Source organism: Apiospora phragmitis (assembly GCF_038363925.1).
Source record: "Apiospora phragmitis strain CBS 135458 chromosome Unknown utg000002l:1.0-5516284.0:1.0-5523493.0, whole genome shotgun sequence".
In the NCBI taxonomy this organism is placed as follows: domain Eukaryota; kingdom Fungi; phylum Ascomycota; class Sordariomycetes; order Amphisphaeriales; family Apiosporaceae; genus Apiospora; species Apiospora phragmitis.
The window spans coordinates 4,128,491-4,146,495 of NW_027117400.1; the positions used below are offsets into that span (position 1 = coordinate 4,128,491).

Below are 18,005 nucleotides of genomic sequence, written 5' to 3' on the forward strand. Positions count from 1 at the left end.
TGTCATCCTATGCCAAGCGAGACCTTCCAACAACGCATGGGTTTTACGCACTTCACATCAATGAAAACAATATTGTGGTGACCATTTTGTTATTGGTACTAAACACTTCGTGTTACTTTTATATGGTTTGTGTGTGATGTTCTCCAAATCCAAATTCCCAAACAATCGCTTGCAAATTCCCAAACTCCACGCTGTAAAAGCCATTCCGGCTTGCCAAAGGGTATATCCAAGTCCAATCCAAATATCACACGCTCAAAAGCCATTCAGGCTTGCCAAAGGGTATTTCCCAACTCCAATTCTATCAACACACAACCCATTTGTTTGTTTTTTTTGTTTTTTCCCTCAAGAAAAGATCGAGTTCGCTTCCGTGCTTGTTGTGATCGTAGCATGAAGTTATCGCAGCTTAGCAATCCTCGCTTTCTACTCGCCTCAGAGATCTCAGCCTCATCATCCTCCTCGCAGCTCTCCTCCTCCTCAGAGCTCTCCTTCTCCTCGCGGCATACTTTTATGCTGGCTGGGAGTTCAGCTTGAATTTGCCGCAGCTTAGCAATTTTAGCCTCCACGTCCTCCTCAGGCATCTCAGGCTCTTTGTCCTCCTCACGGCTTGGTCCCGTGCTCTTCTCCTCCTCTGTCGGCCTCCCAGACGGCTTGGAACTCATCATTGACTGATTCGTTGTCTGATTCATTGTCTTCGGACGATTGCTCACCGTCATCGCAGCTCTCAGCAAAATCACCGAAACGAGAGTCGGAAGGATTACCAGCCTCCGTTGGCCCTTCGGCAGGGCTGGATGGCTCTGAAGAGGCGCCCGACGTTTCAAATTTCTTTTCGATCAGTTGATCGAATTCGGACGACGATAGCTCTTGAAAGTCGTCCGTCATCAAGATGTCATGGAATTCCCCATCGGTTGGTTGACCGGCCTCGGGCGCCGCTAGCTCCTCGGGATCCTGAAGAGCAGTAGTAAGATCGGCCATCAAGTCGTCGACAGTGTAGACGGCAGGGCCAGGTGACGCTCCAGAACCGCTGTTGAAAGACGATTCTGGAGCAGGATTGTGAGGCCCAGAGCCTTGGTTGTTTACATCGTCGTCGATGTCCATCCTGTCATCGTTGATGTCAGGAAGAGACTGCTCAACCCCGGCTGATAGTAGGGCCGGATCAATGGCGGGCGATGCCGGCTGTCCATAACCCTCAGCTGAAGAGGCTTGCAATAACGCCAACCCTGCGGCTTCCGCATCATTTTGAGCATCCCCAACTTGGTTGGGAGACTGGTCGACACTGTCGGTGGTTGGTGCGTAGCTCTGGCCAATGTAGATGTGTTGGTGCTCCTTGAATGGTGGCACTGTAGGCTGGGGTTCCTGAGGCCGTACATAGTTGTCTTCAGCCGCCGGAACAAGAGAGACAGAGAAGACAGCCGACTCGGAGCTGGTAGAGACAGCCGAGTCGAAGTTGGCAGAAACAGCCGATTTGGGGCTGGGAGGAGGCGTGAGCAGTTGCCTGGCCAAATTGCAGCACTCCACCTTCTTGTGCCATTCACGATGTTCCTTGAGATACAATCCCTTGAGATACGTGGGCTTCAGCTCGCCTCGCTGTCTCAGGAATTCCTTGTTGGTGGCGTCGGCTTCGTCACTGATCTGTCCCTGCTTGAGATCGATCGACAACCATTGTACAAAAGGATTGGTTTGATGGTCCATGTCAACGACATCCTTGGCGTTTTGCTGTGAAAGCTCATCGAGTTTATGATAGGCGGCGGCGAGAACCCAGTGGGCGACTTTCTTCAGGTGGTTCTTCAGGGGTCGCAGATCCTTCACCTTGACCTTCTGTTCCAGAATGGACTTGAGCTCGGCCACGATGTTGTCAAAACTCACAGAAGAGCAATTTTCGGACCAAGTAGGCAGCATATCATCTGTTCCAAAAATTTGGGCCTTGATAGCCACGAGACAGGCAAGGCCGGTGGTGGCGGTTGAAGCACCCGTCCAAAAGTTTTTGAAGAGCTCAAAATGTGCCTCGGTTCCAGTAGCTCGCCAAATTAGGCACAGGCATTCCATGGCAAGGAGATGTTTCCTCTCCAACTTCTCGACAAGCTCCTCGAAGTTGGTCGCCTTGGTCCGGTGGTCTTGGTTGTCAACGACACACTTCTTGCCATCTTTGGTGCATTTGGAGCAGGGCTTGCCAGGACCGGCGTCGCACTTTACTTTACTCTTGCGGCATTCAGTGCAAGAGAATTGCTTGAGCCTCTTTGTAGCCCGCCCTTGGCCTGTGGCCTCGGCCTCGTGATCCTTGCTGGCCTTCCGCTTCCGGCCCCTTTTGGCTGGGCCGGCGGGTGCCGGTGCGGGTACAGGCGAAGGAGTAGCAGGAGCAGGAGCAGGAGCTGAAGCTGAAGCAGTAGCAGCAGAAGGAGGAGGTGTGATCACTTGGGTGTTGGTCCTGTTCTTTGCCTTTGACGATCTGGCAGTGGCCTTCTTTCGTGGCACAGGAAGAGGAGGAGATGGCACATCAGGAAATTTGCCGTTCTGAGTGACATCCAGTTCCTTGAAGATGACTGGGTTCTGGTCGACATTATGCTGGCTGGGCCCTTGCATTGTGTCTTGGCTGTTCGACATATAGTTGGTGGCGTTATCAACGTTGAAAATTGGCATAGGGGCGGCACTGCCGAGTCCCTGGTCCATGGAGGGGAGGGTAGGATCAAAGCTATTATTGCTCATGACCGATGGATCTGAGTATCCATTGCCCGCTGGGACTGCCATGATATGCGGGTTCAAGACGTTTGGATATTGGGCTCCCATTAACTGGCTTGGTTGTGGGTATTGGCTGCCCATGTGGTATATGGGCTGAAAGCCGTTGGGCATGTTGCCAGTGTGGTTGAAGCCGTTGTAGTTGAAGCCGTTATGGTTGAAGCCGGCGTGGTTGAAGCCGGTGTTGTTGAACATAGAGCTCATGTTGTTAGGGAGAGAAAAGTCCATATTGCCAGTGTTGGTGTTCTGGATGCCAGAGGACATGGGGTTGGGGTTGAAGCCAAAGGTCTGGTTGGTATAGTCCATGTTCCCGAAGTCTATATTCTCGAAGTTGTTCTCGGAGTTGATGTTGTCAGAGTTCATGTTGCCAGAGCTCATGTTCTCGAAGTTGTAGCTGTTTTGACCGTTGAAAGCCATGATGTGTGTGTGTATGTGTATGTATGAAAATTGAAGAGTGTTGTTCAAGAGAGAGAGAGAGAGAGAGAGAGAGAGAAGAGAGAGAGCTGATGACAAGTCTCGATAGTATCTCGATAGTAAGTATCTCAATAATACGAAGTGTCTCGAAAATTGAAGTCTCTGAAGATGAACGAATGAAATGATTGTACAAGGAAGTATTACAGGCTTGTAGTACAAAGTTGTAGTACAGGTCAAGTTGGAATGTCGAATGGACTGAGAAGATGTGGTATGTATGAGTGTTTGTCAGATTCAGAATTAGAAAAAGGTACGGTGGGCTTTTATATTTTTGGCAGCAAACAGCAGAACAGGCTTCCTAAACGTGAACTTTGATATATTCTGATAACCATCTGGGGTAGAAGCTTAGGAACGATATGGAAGATCTTGCTGTAATAACTCGGGCCAAAATCTGGTACGCTTGCCATAGATGACGATGCCAGAAGAGCAGCTACCCACTCGTCTAGCCTTAAATATCTCATAAAGAAGCTTCCTGGCTCTGTGGAACGGGTGCCTGCCTCACTCATAGTATGATGCTTGGGGCTTGATCTGCCCCTTCCTTGCTCCATGTTCAGCATACAGTGTGAGCCAGCAAGACAGGGGTTATAACAGCCAAACAGAGGATCAATTGGGCTTCAATGAGTGAACAATATGATATGTATGTAGAATATATCCAAGAAGAGCAGCATTCTACGTGGTGACCACTCCATCACTGATGTCCCGATGGGGGTGTCGTCAGGGGTGGCAGGGGTGCAACAATTAGAGTTGAGATAGTGGACCGAACCCCTGACCCGGAAATCTGGTTTCACCATTAATCGCTGTAGGGCTGAAAATGAAAATCCGGGGTAAATTGCCATGGCCTGTCTTGTTCCTCAACATGACCCCCACGCTTTCGCTCGATTCCTTTGCTATTCAGTTGCCAATTGTTCCTGTTCAGAAATCATCGCAGTATCACATTTCAGCCAGCGGGCAATCTTGACTGCGAGCGAAAATTATGCACAGCCAATTTTTCTTCTTCTTTCCTCTCTAGCAGATTTGGGTTTTTGGGCTATCGGGTCAGCCAAGAACGTACAAAAATCAAAACAAACACTGGAACCCACTTCCCAATCTTCGGGCCATCTCCGAAAGGAAAGAGGCATATCATGCCTGTGGAATATTTCCAGAACACACGCCCATCGTTTAAGCCTCTCCTCGCCTTGGTAGAGCTGCCTACAGACGAAAAAACATAGACACTGACCTACAAGTCCACCCACCATCAGCATCTTGACCCGTTCAAGGCGACAACTCTACGAGGCCATTGGCGATTTATTCGCCCTTTTTGGCTACGTCCTGGGCTCAGTGGGAAAATGGGGGACTGCTCTAGGTGCCCACACTTACCTAGGGTGTTTCGTCGACGGCGAGAAGTATTGCCGGTGAATAAATGAGCTGCAGATTCAGCAGCGTACACGGATCCCTGATCAACTAGGCGGCCAATCTCTAATCGGCGGGTAATGGTCATATCTACTTCACGCTATATATTCTGGTTAGGCAGCCTCTATGAAGTTTGACCACAAGATAGGTTATATATAGTAATTTTGTGGTGATGGCTAACACCGTGAGTTGAATCACTCTCTACACCACCGATGGTCCGAAGAACAACACAAAATGTCAAATGATATAGAAGAAGCAGCGAAAAGAAGCCAGACAAGACCCGAATGTTTATATTGGTGGTCGAGGAAGGTCCCGAAACTTGTTTCCTTCTAGACAAGACAAAAGCTGACATATACAGCAGATCGAAACCCATATCCACGAACATGGCTAGTACGCAAACCCCCTCGTCCCTCCCTCCAATGATATTTAGATAACTTCAGAAAATACCCAAAAAGCAGAGATTATGAAAGGACAACCACACAGTGATGATGCTTCGGCCCCAGAGGCAAGAATCTTCAAATTGTCATCCGATCCGTCACAGAGCCATCTAAGCGTCAAGCAGCAAGTCATCCCACCTTGAGGAATCATGCAGCCAGAGACCGTTAGTCGGAGTTGTTGTTGCGCATCAGCCTCGTAGTATCCCGATTTCCATCTTCTTCTGCGTCATCACCCAAGGCTTCTGGATCAATGTCATGAGCCTCGTACGTGTGGTCTATGGTACGGTACGAGTTGTTGTTGCTGCTGTTGCTCCCTCTTCCCGCCGTCCTGTGCACCAGAGAAGCATCGGGACCCTGCTCTAGGGCAGCAGCGTTGTGGCGGCTGCTCCGACGAGACATGTTCTCGGCCGCCTCCCGGAAGATGCGAAGCAGAGTTCGCGCGAGATAGAAGAACTACGTAATTACATATAATAGGTAAGTAAATGTTGAGAGCCCTCTGGGTGGGTGACAATGACCTACCTGAATCGCGGCACAACCCAACGCGACCCCAAACTCGAAGCCCGAAAGACGCCGCAGGGTGCCCCGCCAGGGAGCAGCACACGACGTCTCCCGATGGGTCAGCTCCCTGCAGAGCTCAACGTTGCCCCTGGGAGACGGCCACGCCATGTCCCGGACGCTGTTGAAGCCGCAGCAGCCGAACGCGTTCTGGATGTTTTCGATGGACCTACCGTCGTGGGCCATCCAGAGCCCCCGCCACGTGGTCTGCATATTGCAGTCCACCGCCTGTCCCGAGTCCAGCAAGCCCTGGGACCACAGGGTCGCCAGCACGACGCTCGCGATGCCCTGGAGCACCTGCAGGACGAACGGCACGAACGGGTGCTGCAGGAGGTTCCCGATGCCGGCGCCGCCGTTCTTGGGGGAGAGTCGACGGAATATCCGGCCGCCGAAGACGCTGGCCCACGCTGTGAAGGGCAGCAACACGGTGAGAATGCCCAGACCCAGCGAGATGGGAAGAGATAGCCTGCTGGCCTCGACTAGTGCATAGCTGCGATTTCATAGTTAACTAAGCGAAGGTACATCGAGCAGCAACTCTTGATACAAGACGGTATCAGAAGATGACGAGCTGTGAGCAAGCAACTCACATGGAAAATAGCGGCTAGCGCCAACAAAACCTAGATAAACACGCCTATGAGACTCAATCCAAGTGGTAACATATATAGTTCATTTACTTACGGTTGAAACAACAACGAAGGTCACCATTTTGAGGATATCTCTCTGGCTGAGTGAGGTTAAGCAAAAGTAGAAAGGTAAACTCCGAGAACAGTTCAAAGAGAGGTTCAGTCAAGTGAAGTGCAGAAATGGAAGAGAACTGTAAGAGAAGTTGGTGTGTGGAGATTCGGTTGTCCCATTAAATACCAAGTCCAGAGTGTCAAGGCTCTTCATGTGCTACATCAAACAAGCGGAGGAGGGGCTCGCATGGATGATGCGAAGACAATCCACTAAGCCATGCGGGAGGCCCATCATCATCATCATCGGATGACTGGGCATTACAATACGGCTGTATCCTTAATATATGAAGTTTATTTTTTCCATGCACCTATACATAGGACGGAATGTCCTGAAGTGGTCTGGACCATGTGCCTTGCCGTGAGATTGCATGGGCCGCTGCATTGCTGTAAGTGATAGCAAACTACAAATCCATTTGATTGGCCTTCGACATTGGATCGGTCGATTTTACTGGCCCAATTCAATGTAGCTTTCCATAGCCGTGTTTTCTTCTCAAACGCTGATAAACGAGGCAGACAAGGTCCTGCAATCCAGGTCGTAAGGTCCTTGAGTTTTTTGAAGTGTGTCCACTCACTTGCCCATGGTTTTTCGATTGGGCAGAAAACAGCTTCAATCTTAGTGCTTCTGTGCCTCCTTCTTCGCCCTCTCCGCCGCGACCAGCCGATCGATCCGTCGGAACGCCGGGACCCCCTCGAAGAAGACGCTGGCGACCCAGAGGCACCACACGCCGCTAAAGGCCGGCACCCGGTGCCTCTCGAGCCGCGTATTGGCCATCCACCAGGCCTCGGCGACGTGGATGGCGAGCACGGGCACGAAGATGGCCCGGACGAGCCAGACGTAGCCCGCGGCGCCGCCGAGCGCCGGCGGGATGGCGGCGTCGAGGGCGTCCCAGAGCGGGGTGCCGGCGCCGCGGTCGACGAGCGACACGGTCGCGGCGCAGAAGAAGTAGAAGGCCACGCCGAAGAAGACGACGCAGTCGAAGCCCGCCGGCGGCGCGTACCGGTCGACACGGACGTCGCTCAGGCCCAGGCGCTGCAGCGCGTCGCGCGCCATGTCGACGAGCCGCGCGCGCGACTCGCTCAGGCTTGTCATGGGCGGGTCGACGGCCACGGTGTGCGTCTCGCCCGACGACGGGGTCTGGATCACCAGCTTGTCCGTCGCCATGTCCACGAGCTGGGCCTTGGCGGCCGCCGAGGCGGACAGGCCGTTGAAGGCCCGGAGGTAGTGCTCCAGCTCCGCCGCGTGGTCGGAGTTCACTGTTGTTGTTTTCGAGGTCAGTATGACTTATACATGGCAGGTAGGTAAATTAAGGGGGTGGAATCAGATCATCAAGACGTACTATGGCTCATGATGCGAGCCTTGATGGCCGCGTCACCTTTGGCAGGACCTCCCATCCTGTGCGTACTCTCAAAATGCCGTCGGATACGCGTCTTGTTGTTCCTCTTCCTCTCCCAGTCCCTTTTAGATATTCTCGAGCAAAGGAAAACACCTGGGAGATCGTATGATTCTATGGAGAAAGGGTCAAGCTTTCAAGCAAAATGAATTGACGGGTTGGAAGATGGATCAGTCGAGTGCCAATCACAGCGCGGGGGGTTCAGCAGGCTCATCCCCACTGGAACACCGATGAGAGAACTGGGGCCCAGCGCCTTCTTTGGGTTAGGGCCTTTCGAGTCACCTGCGCCCATCATTTTATTTACCCTGACTAACAACTACAACTACTACACACTCAGCACCATTTGATCATTGCTTCTTACATTATGCACCACTGTTGATCCATCTTCGTCTCGACAAAGGCCCCCGCTGGTGGCAGACCTTCGTTGTCAGCACCCTTCTCGCGGTATATGCTTTCCAGCCAGGTGCGGATATCCCGCGTCCCTGTTGGTTGCTCCAGAAACCGTAGGTCAAAGTCGCAACAATCCAGCCACACACGGCACAAATAGCGCGCGTAGAATACCGAATCCTTCTCACTGTCGACGTCTACGGCCACTGCGACGATAGTGGTCCGAGTAGTCGCTGGGGTATTCGAGAACGAGTGCTGGTCGTTGGAGCTCTGCAAGGCGCGGGCGCCAGTAAGACCAGCGCTGGGTTTCGGGCAGCTTGGATTCCAGCATTTGACCGGAGTCTTTGACTGGTCGATACTGCAGTTGAGGCAGTTGCCTCGATCTGCCTGATCCATCCCCGAAGGCGGGGCTGTAGTGCCTCGTTGCTGGCCATTATGCCATCCAGACGGCCCATCAGAGTGTCTAGATAGCGCAGAATATAGGTAAAGAAGTGGATATGTGCTCTGGTCGACATTCGTCGTGGCCACGGATAGTCTCAAGTCCCATACCAGACTTGCAGCACTCGAGAGATACCATATTTAGCTTCACGAGGTGGCCCTTGCTTGATAGCTCAACTCAACTCTGCGAATCTCAGCCTGGAGACTGAAAGCAGGTACTCTATGATGAGGCCCGGAGATCCACTGCTGTTGCGGTAGGAAACGGCGGTACCCCGACTAACATGCACATCGTATCATGACTTTACAGCTAAGATGGGTTATGAGCACAATTTGTAAAAGAGTTTTGGCCAGGGCAACCAACAGGACAGCCTCATCAGTGTGAAGCTCACACGAAGGCTGTGTTCACTATTTCACCTCGTGATCTGGAAAGAAGCAATCCAAATTTGACGAAACATGCTTCAATTATGTCCAGGCTTTTTTGTCGTACTCAACTAATAGGTTTGTATAGTACAGATGGGCCGACCTTGCAAACGCCCGAAAAAAATTAACGCTTATACATTTTGGCCCAACTGTTTCGGGACTGCCGTGAAATCAAAATCACAATTCAACGCCTCGATGATGCCTTCTTGTCGGACATGCTCGGCAATCCTCAGGCTTACAAAGGACTTCTCGTTCCAAGCACGCGTCCGTCCCGCCCGCCCCGACTTGCTCGTCGTCGTCGTCATCGTCCTCTTGACCCGGATGCCGTCCGCGCACACCTTGCTCGTCCTGTCCGTGGTGCCAATCTCCGTATGCGTGGTGCCGTGGAGTCGGTCTCCCAGCTCCAGCTCGCCCTCGCCCGTGGCATCGCCATGCGGCTCCTTGGGAGTAAAGAAGCCCGTTAGCTTGCGCCGGTGGCACGACGACTGCTTCGAGATTTTGGTCATGGTTGTCAGTCTGCGCTCGTCTGCATCTGATGTCTCCGAGGCCCGCCTGAAAGAGCCATATGTGTCGGGCAGGATTTGGGTAGCGAATGCGCGGATTGCTGGCAACGAGATCACAATGACGGACACGTCCACCTCGAGGGCTGTCCAGATCAAGAAATCTGTGTAGTCCCTGAATATTCGAGTCAGCTTCCCGAAGCAAAGATTGACTTCGTCATTGTATGCCTAGATTTGGTGCCAAACATTCCAGAGAAATACAATTACTCACCATGTGGGATTTGTTGACCTCGTGGACAAGATCAGGTAATGCAGCCTTAAACAGGCCGAGATGGAGATGAAGATACCCAGGAGCAATACCACCGTGATCGCGAACTTCTTGCGTAAACCGGCATTCAGACTCCTTATCAAGGGTAGTGGTAGCGCGATAATCATGATGTCCTGGATAATGGCAAATGAGGTTGCTGCGTAGCTGAGACCACTGAGATCGAGACAGGTGTGTCCCATGGACGTGTCTTTCCATCCTAACCATACGTATGATACGGGGGAGGCATTGGAAGATCTGCAGGAACACACAAAGAATGGTCGAGATTCCGGTGAAAATCATCAACCCGAAGGCTGTCCTTCTAAACCATTCGTATGGAAACTCGCGTAGTAAGAAGCATAGCATCACTATCCTGCAAAGCCCTAGGACAATGAAGTAAAATATACCGTCGACGTAAAGCACCTAGTCTGATTGTCAGTAAGGCTGTTTCTCTTCTTCTTCAGGTCTGGGCTGGTTCGTACCTTGAGCGCTGTTGTAATAGTATCACTGTTCAGAGTCCATATATCGACGCCAAATCCTGTGAGCCTTGCTATCTTGGCATCAGTCATGCGTTTAGGAATTGCTGTTAGTAGCATCCAACATACCATATTGATCCAGAACTGTGAAAACCAGGAAAAGTATCTGCCAAACTGTAAGTAAGTGGTGGATTTGTGAGTTGATGATATAGGTGAAGGACTTGCTATTATCATAATCATGAGATAGTCGTCTGTTTCATATGTGTGCAAAGTCTTCCATCTCGCGTACATCCGTATGCAAGCGCATAACAAGGTGAACATCTCGATTGGTATGATCCCCGATAGGTCGGCCCTCCTAGAGCGTCGCGGTTTGCCACATGCTTCATCCTGTATCCTGGCAACGGCTACATCCGTAGTCAGAACGCAGTGGGTTTCGTCGAGTGGGGGACAACGTACCCAAGGACTCTTCGCTTGTACAGCTGTTTAACAAGCAAGTCTGCAATACTTTTTGTGACTTGGGATCCGCACAGAAGCATGCTGGATCGAGAGCCGTTAGGCAAGCCGACCCAGGTATTGACTGCATCAGACAGGCAGTCTATAAAGCAAAGTCAGCAAGTGTTTCCATAGCACTGATAAAAGCATACTGGAATAGGTAACGTACACCACATGCAGATAACTGTTCCGCATCCTGCAATAGGCTCGCTCGACACACCGTGGACAAAAGACCCAACAGGATCAGGATTCGTTTAACGACCAGCATTTTGTTGTTTCCAGATACGAAGGCATTCCAAAAAGGCGGAAACGAAGTAAAGACGAGTTGGGAGGGCTGTTAAGTGAGACCTTCCCAAGAAAGCCGGTTGCATCGTTTTGCTCGAGCAGAGATATAAGCTACCCTAGATAGGTAGACACACACTTGTTGAGCGCACAGACGGGTATGGAAGAACGCCATAAAACCTTGAAGCCATCTTGATGATTGCGGACGTAGCCTTAACTGACCTTGCCTAGTCTCGAAAGCAGCTGGTCCTTGATTGGTATCGAAGGATCCGATTTGGAGTTTTAATCTCGAAGTCATCCCGTCGCGGTAGCACAAAGCCACGGCGCATTCGATGGGTATCAGCTCGATTGGCGGTGAATTCACGGCTAAAACGTCCTCCTTCTCGATCTCACTCCAGTCATTGGACCGCTTGGAGGTGGCCAATCCTCGCTATCCAGACCCTATACGAGGGCAGTTCTGGTCTCGACCATGACGGATGCAGGCCCAGCTGACTCGTCATTGTGATGGTATATCGCTATGATCTCTTTCGGAAGATTAGATATTCGACCAATACGTGCGAACTGTGGTCAATATAAATGCCAGCATTAGCTAAGAAAGTCTAAAAGTATCCAAAGACGTTGAAGTCCTCACGGGCCATACGGTACCGTCGCCACGACTTTTGCTACGCCGCATCTCATCCAAACACCGATCACGCTAATGCAGCCTATCAGGACAAAGTTTCGTCCTAAGGAGATGGAATCAGGGGAAACAAATCCAGTGGCGCTCAGGATCGGACGATTCTGGGGAGTGACTAGGTCAGTGAGGCAACGGCCGAAAGGGCCTATGGTTCAGGGCAGCGGCGAGCCCAAGTCAAGTGCTTGCGGGCTTGATTTGATAGGACCAGAAGGGGGCAGGCTAATGACTCTCTTCATCAAGAGAGTTTAGGGAAATGAAAGGGTCCTCGCAGTCTCTCTCTCGTATTGGAGAGTGGAAAGTGGTTTGGCGGCTCAACAAGGGGTTCTCTGGAAGGATGGAAGGGTAGCGAGGTTTTGTTGAAGGTGGCAAAATGTAGCAGTTACATTTGTGCAGTAGAGGCATGAGCACGTGCAGTATGTATGCCTAGTGATGGTCCCAGGTGAAGCAAGCGATAGCTCAACGCAGTTACGGGCCACTATTATTCGAAGTGAGAGATGATTCAGACTTGAGGAAGCGACTGCCCTGGCAGGTGTTACCAGGACGGGAAGCACTTAGACATCCGGTCTCGACCCTTCGCAATCACCACATCCACTGGAAATAGATCAACCCTGGAACGCAATATTCAGGGTCTGTTGCACAATACCACATAGCATCCTCATGATGTGATATGCGCCGCCGGTCTTGGTTGAGTGAAGTACATGCCTCGAAATGACGGGCGGGTCTAATCATACAGCGTGGCAAAAATGATGTATGTGCGAAAAGGTCTGAGAACTGGATGTACTATGAAGTAGTTGGGAGTTCTGCAACAGCAATGTCAACTAGAAGTGAAGATTTAAAGGAGGGTTGATGGCTCAGCAGTCTGGTTCGGGTGCTCCAAGCCAGTCCCCCTTCCTTGCACGCTCCCATTCTAGCTACATGGATCGAGACCTAGAACTGGGGCGACTTTATCATATACCAGAGGAGGTGAGAGTGATTAGGCGTAAAATGTGTTGCCATTGTACCACCCTATGGATAAATATATACCTACGTAAGCAAAAACCAAAAAGAGGAGAAAATGAAACTGTCCCGACCCCAACGATCATCAGCAGTGGTCATCCTCACCAAGGGAGAAAAGCAACGGAGATGAAGCCGACTACCACAGCCAAGTAACCTAGACCTTGCACGTCTTCTCCCAACCCGTACACCCCTTCCCGGGCGTCCTAGTCTCACCGCCCGCCACGACGGCCGGCCCCGGGTTGACGTACGAGGCGACCTTGGCGTGGATATTGATCATGACCCCCGGATCGTTCGCCTTAATCGCTCCCGGGAATTTGACGCCCGCCGGGACCGAACCCCCCACTGCTGCCACCGCCCGCGACCGTCAGCTGGTAGCACGAGATGTAGAACTGCGCGCCGCCGGCCTGGCCCGCGGTATGCAGCGCAATGACCTCGGCGCGCAAGAGGTAGTCGCTCGCCGGCGTGTCGGGCGGGATCGTGACGTCCAAGCGGCCGCAGCAGGCGTTGAGGTCGTTGACGCCCCACTGGTCGTTGTCGCCCGCACTGTAACCACCGGAGCTGGCCGCGGGCGCCCACGCGTCGGCGAAGATCTTGTACCAGGTCGCGGACCCGTCAGCCCGACCCGCGTCGTCGACCTTGCTGAGATAGATATTGACGGGCCCGTAGTGCGCGCCGCCGATGGCCTCGTTGCGGCAGTTGCGGTCCCCGGGCTGCTGGTGCATCTCGACCGTCACCGTCGACCCGGGCGCCGCCGGCGTTGCACTGCATGTCGGCGCTGCCGACGCTGGTGACGGGTTTGTTGGAGCTCGGCATGCGGACGCAGGTCGACCCGTGAGACGAGACACACAGTAAGCTTAGAAAGCTTGAATATATACGCTGCTGTGGGTGATGGATAGATAATAGGGGGCGAAGCTATGAAAAGGAGAGAGAGAAGGGGGAAGAGAGACTTATCTGATCCTTCCCATCAACCCATAGCTGCTGAAAGATGGCGTGGGCTGTAGCCTGGCTGGCAAAAGCCCCAAGAACGTAGAAACCGAGTCTCGATGGAAAACGGCGATCCTAAGCAGGAGTTGGGGAGTCTACGTGGAAGTCTGAGCCTACTTTCAGGGCAAATTGGGTGGACATGCCGTTCAGAGGGTGGCCTATATATATCTCACTTGACCACATTGGGACTCCGGCCGCATCCAGTCACAAGTGTATGCTCCGAATATCATCCGGACCCCGTTTATCATGTCGCTGATTGTGTAGCAATAAGCCACAGTGATGGGATTGGGTGAGCGATACGCACAACCCTGCCGGCATTAGGAGAATATGCCTGTTTTGGCAGGTGAAACTGATTTTGTTTAGATTGTTGTCCATTGAGGTCAGGTCTTGAAATTATTTGATCCCAATCGCAGACTCAGCTGGTGTGGCCGCTAATACTCCAACCCCCTGCTGCTCATTAGATAGCATATATGGTAAAGCTTTTGGATATTACTTCGCGCAACTCATGAGTTCCTCCGGTGTGGGTCTTAGTAGGCGGCACGGCACATGGAATTGTTACGCTCACTGAAAGGGGCCAGAGATTGAATTGTTAATAATATGATGTCTATTACAATTTGTAAGTACGAATAGGAGTGTCGTTACAGCCTTTTGGGAGTCAGACAAACCACTTTTCCACTCCCCAGCTCATCTCCGTTTACTCGTCGTATATCTTCTCGTTGCTGTTATTATTGTTAGTATAGCGAACAGTATAAAGGCCCATAGAGCGAGCAACTTACAAGGTCTCCTTGAACTTCTCCCGTCCCTCGGCTTCCCAGTTCGCGAAGATGCTGACGCTGGTACCGCCGCACACAAAGTCACCAAAGCCGTCGTCGCCAATCTTCACCTCACGATCAGACCAGCCAAGGACATCGGTCCACACCTCGCCGGCGTGCACTTCGCCCACATGCATCTTCTTCTCTCCGGGACCAGCGTTGCTCATGACGACAGCGCAGCCGTCTTTCCGATCCCACGTGCCGTACCGCACCCAGCCGAGACAGGTGGCATAGTCGAAATAGTCTTGCTGCTTGCCGTACGCAAAGAGTTTGCGAGCCAACGAGAGCTTGGGCAGAGCGCCGCCACACGAAGGCGGGAAAGGATGCTCTCCTTTGGGATCGATGCCATAGAGATCGCCATACCATAGGCAGGGGTAGCCCTGGTCTCGGAGCAGAATGAGGGCATAAGCCAACGGCTTGAACCAGCCCTCGATAGGGGCTTCAAGCGCCTGGTAAGGCTGGGTGTCGTGATCTACAAGCATTGGAAAATGGTTAGTTGGTGCAAGTAACTAACCATCAGAGATGAGAGGACAGCTTACTCATTACAAGAGTCACAGCGTTGACTGGCATGACAGATACTAGCGTGCCGTCAAAGACTTTTCGCAAGTCGGCGCCGCTACTCTTGCTGATCTCGCTGAAGTTGTAGACGAGTGGCGCGTCGAACAGAGAAAACTTCTTATGCATACTCTCCAGATATTTCGTCATGTCATCCAGGGAATCCTTCCAGAACTCGCCGACGAAGAACCAGCCTTCACCGTACTTCTCGTCCATCATTGTGATGAACTTGCGAAGGAAGTCTTGGCTGTAGTGCTTGATGGCGTCGAAGCGAATGCCCTTGAGAGGTACCGTCTGGGCCAACCATCTACCCCAGTTGAGGACGTCACTTTCGACCTCGGGATGGGCGTAGTCCAGGTCAGAGCCCATGAGGAAGTCGCTAACAAAGATGTTAGCACGCAAACTTGTGTATAGGTGAGACTGGTGCTTTCCGTACTAGTTTCCCTTCTCACCATCCACGTCACCAGCCTTGGCCCAGCCATGGGATTTGTCGCCCGCAATCTTATAAATGCCAGTCTTCTTATTGGCGGCATTATAGTCCACGCCGCTGAAATGATACCAGTGGTATTTCAGATTGCTGTACTTTTCTCCTCTGCCGGGGAAATCGAAGCCAACCCAGGCCTCGATCTCGTACTTGTCGCTGATCTCCTTGGTGCGGTCATCAAGGTCGACTTCTATAGCCTCGCACTTCTCCTTGTGGTCTGCGGCGAAGCGGTGATTCAGGACTGCATCAAAGTAGAGGCCGACATTATTGTCCTTGGCCGTCTGACACAGCTTCATCAGCTGGTCCTTGGTGCCCCATTTGGTGGCGACGCTGCCTTTCTGGTCGAACTCGCCCAGATCGTACAGGTCGTAGATGTCGTAGCCATTACCGGTTGGGGACGATCCTTTGCATCTGTAGCTCCCTGTCAGAGACACGAGCGTTGTCTGGAATGAAGTTGAGGGACTCTTACGCAGAGGAATCCAGATGTTGTCCACGCCGAAATGTTTCAGTTGCGGGATGTGCTTATCAAGGCGAACCCAATGCTTCTGATCGGCAGGCACGTACCACTCGAAGCCCTGAAGCATTGTCATGTTCTCGGGCGTGGGTTTCTGCTCCTCCGCCATGTTGAGCGATTTTACAGCACGCCGATATCCGTGATAATAAGTAGATATATTAGGAATCCCAAGGTGACTATAGTGTTGCAGAGCCAAAAAGGGTTTAATGATGAGAACTGCAAAGAGTATCAAAATGGGGGGAAAAGAACTACATCTGGGATGAAGTGGTAGCAAGACGATAGGACGGTGACTTCATGCAACTATCTAATATCTTACTCGTCTCAAGTCTAACAACTTACTTTACGTACCTACATGCACGCCCGGATTAGGTTATCAAGCAACAACCAGTTTATTCCAAGTTTTACCTAGCAGTACATATGCAGCTTAGACAAGCTGCATCCATCCGTGGACGTCAGCTACCACCAGACTCCTGCACTTGGTAACCTACCAATTGCACATGCCAGAGCAATCTTGCCTACCTCCTACTTGCTGTAGGCTTCGGTAGAGAGCGGCGGAAGAAAGCCACGCCTTTACCACCTGGGTGGACAGGATGTAAGAATTACCGCAGACTTGGACAGACCCAGCCAAACTCTCTACCAACCAGCTAGCTAGCTCCCTTGAGCCGTAGTCGTACGTCGCTTATGCAGCTTGCGTGCACCCTGAACGAGTCTAGACCGTCCAAGTCAGGAACGCCGCCTGTGCTACCACATCTTTGAAAGTAGTGCGACCATCTGAGCAGGATTGGCAAAAGCAAAAAAAGCAAGGGCATTGGACTCGGGAGTTGTTGCAATGACGACATTTGATTCCTTATCATATCTAACGATCGAGTGGTAAGATAAAGCAACATGGGAACTATAACATGCCACGCATTAGGAATAACATAGTGAGCAGGCAAGTAGGCAATGCCCAGGTGATCAGAATCGAATGACAGTCTCTAACAATTTGACCGAGACAATTGGGCATCCAATGTGAGTGAATGATTATGATTACCCCTGAAGTCGATCTCTTGGTCTCACAAAAGAAGGGAGCTATCACAGTTATGACGTCACAGTCCTAATGCTAGGGAGCCATGGCCCTGAAGTGGGCATGAAGCTAAGAGACAGTAGCAACAGGAAAATGAAAAAAGGAGAACATGCGAAATCCGGGTGTCAATTGATTCAATGAAGATATATCGATATAATATTCTGAATACTCCGTACGGATTACAGAAAACAGAGCATACGCAGGTTAGGCAGATAAATCGAGTGGCTCAGGTTCCGGTTCAGGTGTGTGCCCAATCGAGTCGGTGTGGTTGGGTGGGTTGATCTGGCAACCACTAGAGGAGGTCGGGGTAAACAAAATCTGAGAGGTCCCCTCCAAGCCAACCAACCACAACCACCACCCAAGTTGTGGGCAGAGACATTCCACTCAATCAGAACACGCCAACTCATCCTTGCACAATTTCAACTTGAACCATTGGGGACACGGGCTTGCAGTTGAACCCCGTTGCCCGAGTTGCCGCTTAAAGTCAATCCCCCAGGTTGATAGACATTTAAGCACAAAACCTAGACAGAGTTTCGCTCTACGACTCGCTGCCCGCCTGCCGCCCCCCAATGCCAAAACGCAGACCTAATCTCGACTTTGATATCCACGTCGACCCTTCTTGCCTGAGCGATTCAATGGAAGACGAGACCAAATCACCCCAGCCTGTTGAAGCTGAAGCTGGACAGACTGCCCCGGAAGCTGCCCCGACAGATACCACCGCCGATGACGCCAGCATAATATCAGACAAGGCAGATGAGGCCACCTCAGCTGACACCGCCGTACCACCCGAAGAAACGAATGAACTGATGGAGGAAAAACCTGGCCACGACACGGAGGGTGACGAGGCGTCCACCATTTTTGCCGAGCATTGAGGATGACCATGATCTTGCTGCCGAAGACACAAATCGGTATAGT

The 18,005-nt window shown here is 51.7% G+C and overlaps 7 protein-coding genes across 7 annotated transcripts; 1 reads left to right on the plus strand and 6 right to left on the minus strand.

Moving 5' to 3' along the window:
• Positions 1-597: 597 nt before the first annotated feature.
• On the minus strand, positions 598-3,147 carry PG994_002061 (uncharacterized protein; the record flags this gene model as incomplete). Its single annotated transcript, XM_066853470.1, has 1 exon — positions 598-3,147. The coding sequence occupies one exon, from the start codon at positions 3,145-3,147 to the stop codon at positions 598-600; it is 2,550 nt and encodes an 849-aa protein (XP_066721611.1).
• Positions 3,148-5,192: 2,045 nt separating this feature from the next.
• On the minus strand, positions 5,193-6,287 carry PG994_002062 (uncharacterized protein; the record flags this gene model as incomplete). Its single annotated transcript, XM_066853471.1, has 3 exons — positions 5,193-5,480; positions 5,547-6,056; positions 6,261-6,287. 3 exons carry the CDS (start codon positions 6,285-6,287, stop codon positions 5,193-5,195), a joined length of 825 nt encoding a protein of 274 aa, XP_066721612.1.
• A 642-nt stretch (positions 6,288-6,929) lies between these two features.
• On the minus strand, positions 6,930-7,708 carry PG994_002063 (uncharacterized protein; the record flags this gene model as incomplete). Its single annotated transcript, XM_066853472.1, has 2 exons — positions 6,930-7,570; positions 7,654-7,708. The coding sequence occupies 2 exons, from the start codon at positions 7,706-7,708 to the stop codon at positions 6,930-6,932; spliced, it is 696 nt and encodes a 231-aa protein (XP_066721613.1).
• A 356-nt stretch (positions 7,709-8,064) lies between these two features.
• PG994_002064 (uncharacterized protein) lies at positions 8,065-8,490 on the minus strand (the record flags this gene model as incomplete). Its single annotated transcript, XM_066853473.1, has 1 exon — positions 8,065-8,490. The coding sequence occupies one exon, from the start codon at positions 8,488-8,490 to the stop codon at positions 8,065-8,067; it is 426 nt and encodes a 141-aa protein (XP_066721614.1).
• Positions 8,491-9,083: 593 nt separating this feature from the next.
• Positions 9,084-9,887, minus strand: PG994_002065 (CFEM domain-containing protein; the record flags this gene model as incomplete). The annotated part of the gene is made up of 2 exons (XM_066853474.1): positions 9,084-9,627; positions 9,724-9,887. 2 exons carry the CDS (start codon positions 9,885-9,887, stop codon positions 9,084-9,086), a joined length of 708 nt encoding a protein of 235 aa, XP_066721615.1.
• A 4,469-nt stretch (positions 9,888-14,356) lies between these two features.
• PG994_002066 (alpha-amylase) lies at positions 14,357-16,136 on the minus strand (the record flags this gene model as incomplete). The annotated part of the gene is made up of 5 exons (XM_066853475.1): positions 14,357-14,381; positions 14,439-14,946; positions 15,014-15,408; positions 15,466-15,934; positions 15,983-16,136. The coding sequence occupies 5 exons, from the start codon at positions 16,134-16,136 to the stop codon at positions 14,357-14,359; spliced, it is 1,551 nt and encodes a 516-aa protein (XP_066721616.1).
• A 1,523-nt stretch (positions 16,137-17,659) lies between these two features.
• PG994_002067 (uncharacterized protein) lies at positions 17,660-17,962 on the plus strand (the record flags this gene model as incomplete). Its single annotated transcript, XM_066853476.1, has 1 exon — positions 17,660-17,962. The coding sequence occupies one exon, from the start codon at positions 17,660-17,662 to the stop codon at positions 17,960-17,962; it is 303 nt and encodes a 100-aa protein (XP_066721617.1).
• Positions 17,963-18,005: the final 43 nt, after the last annotated feature.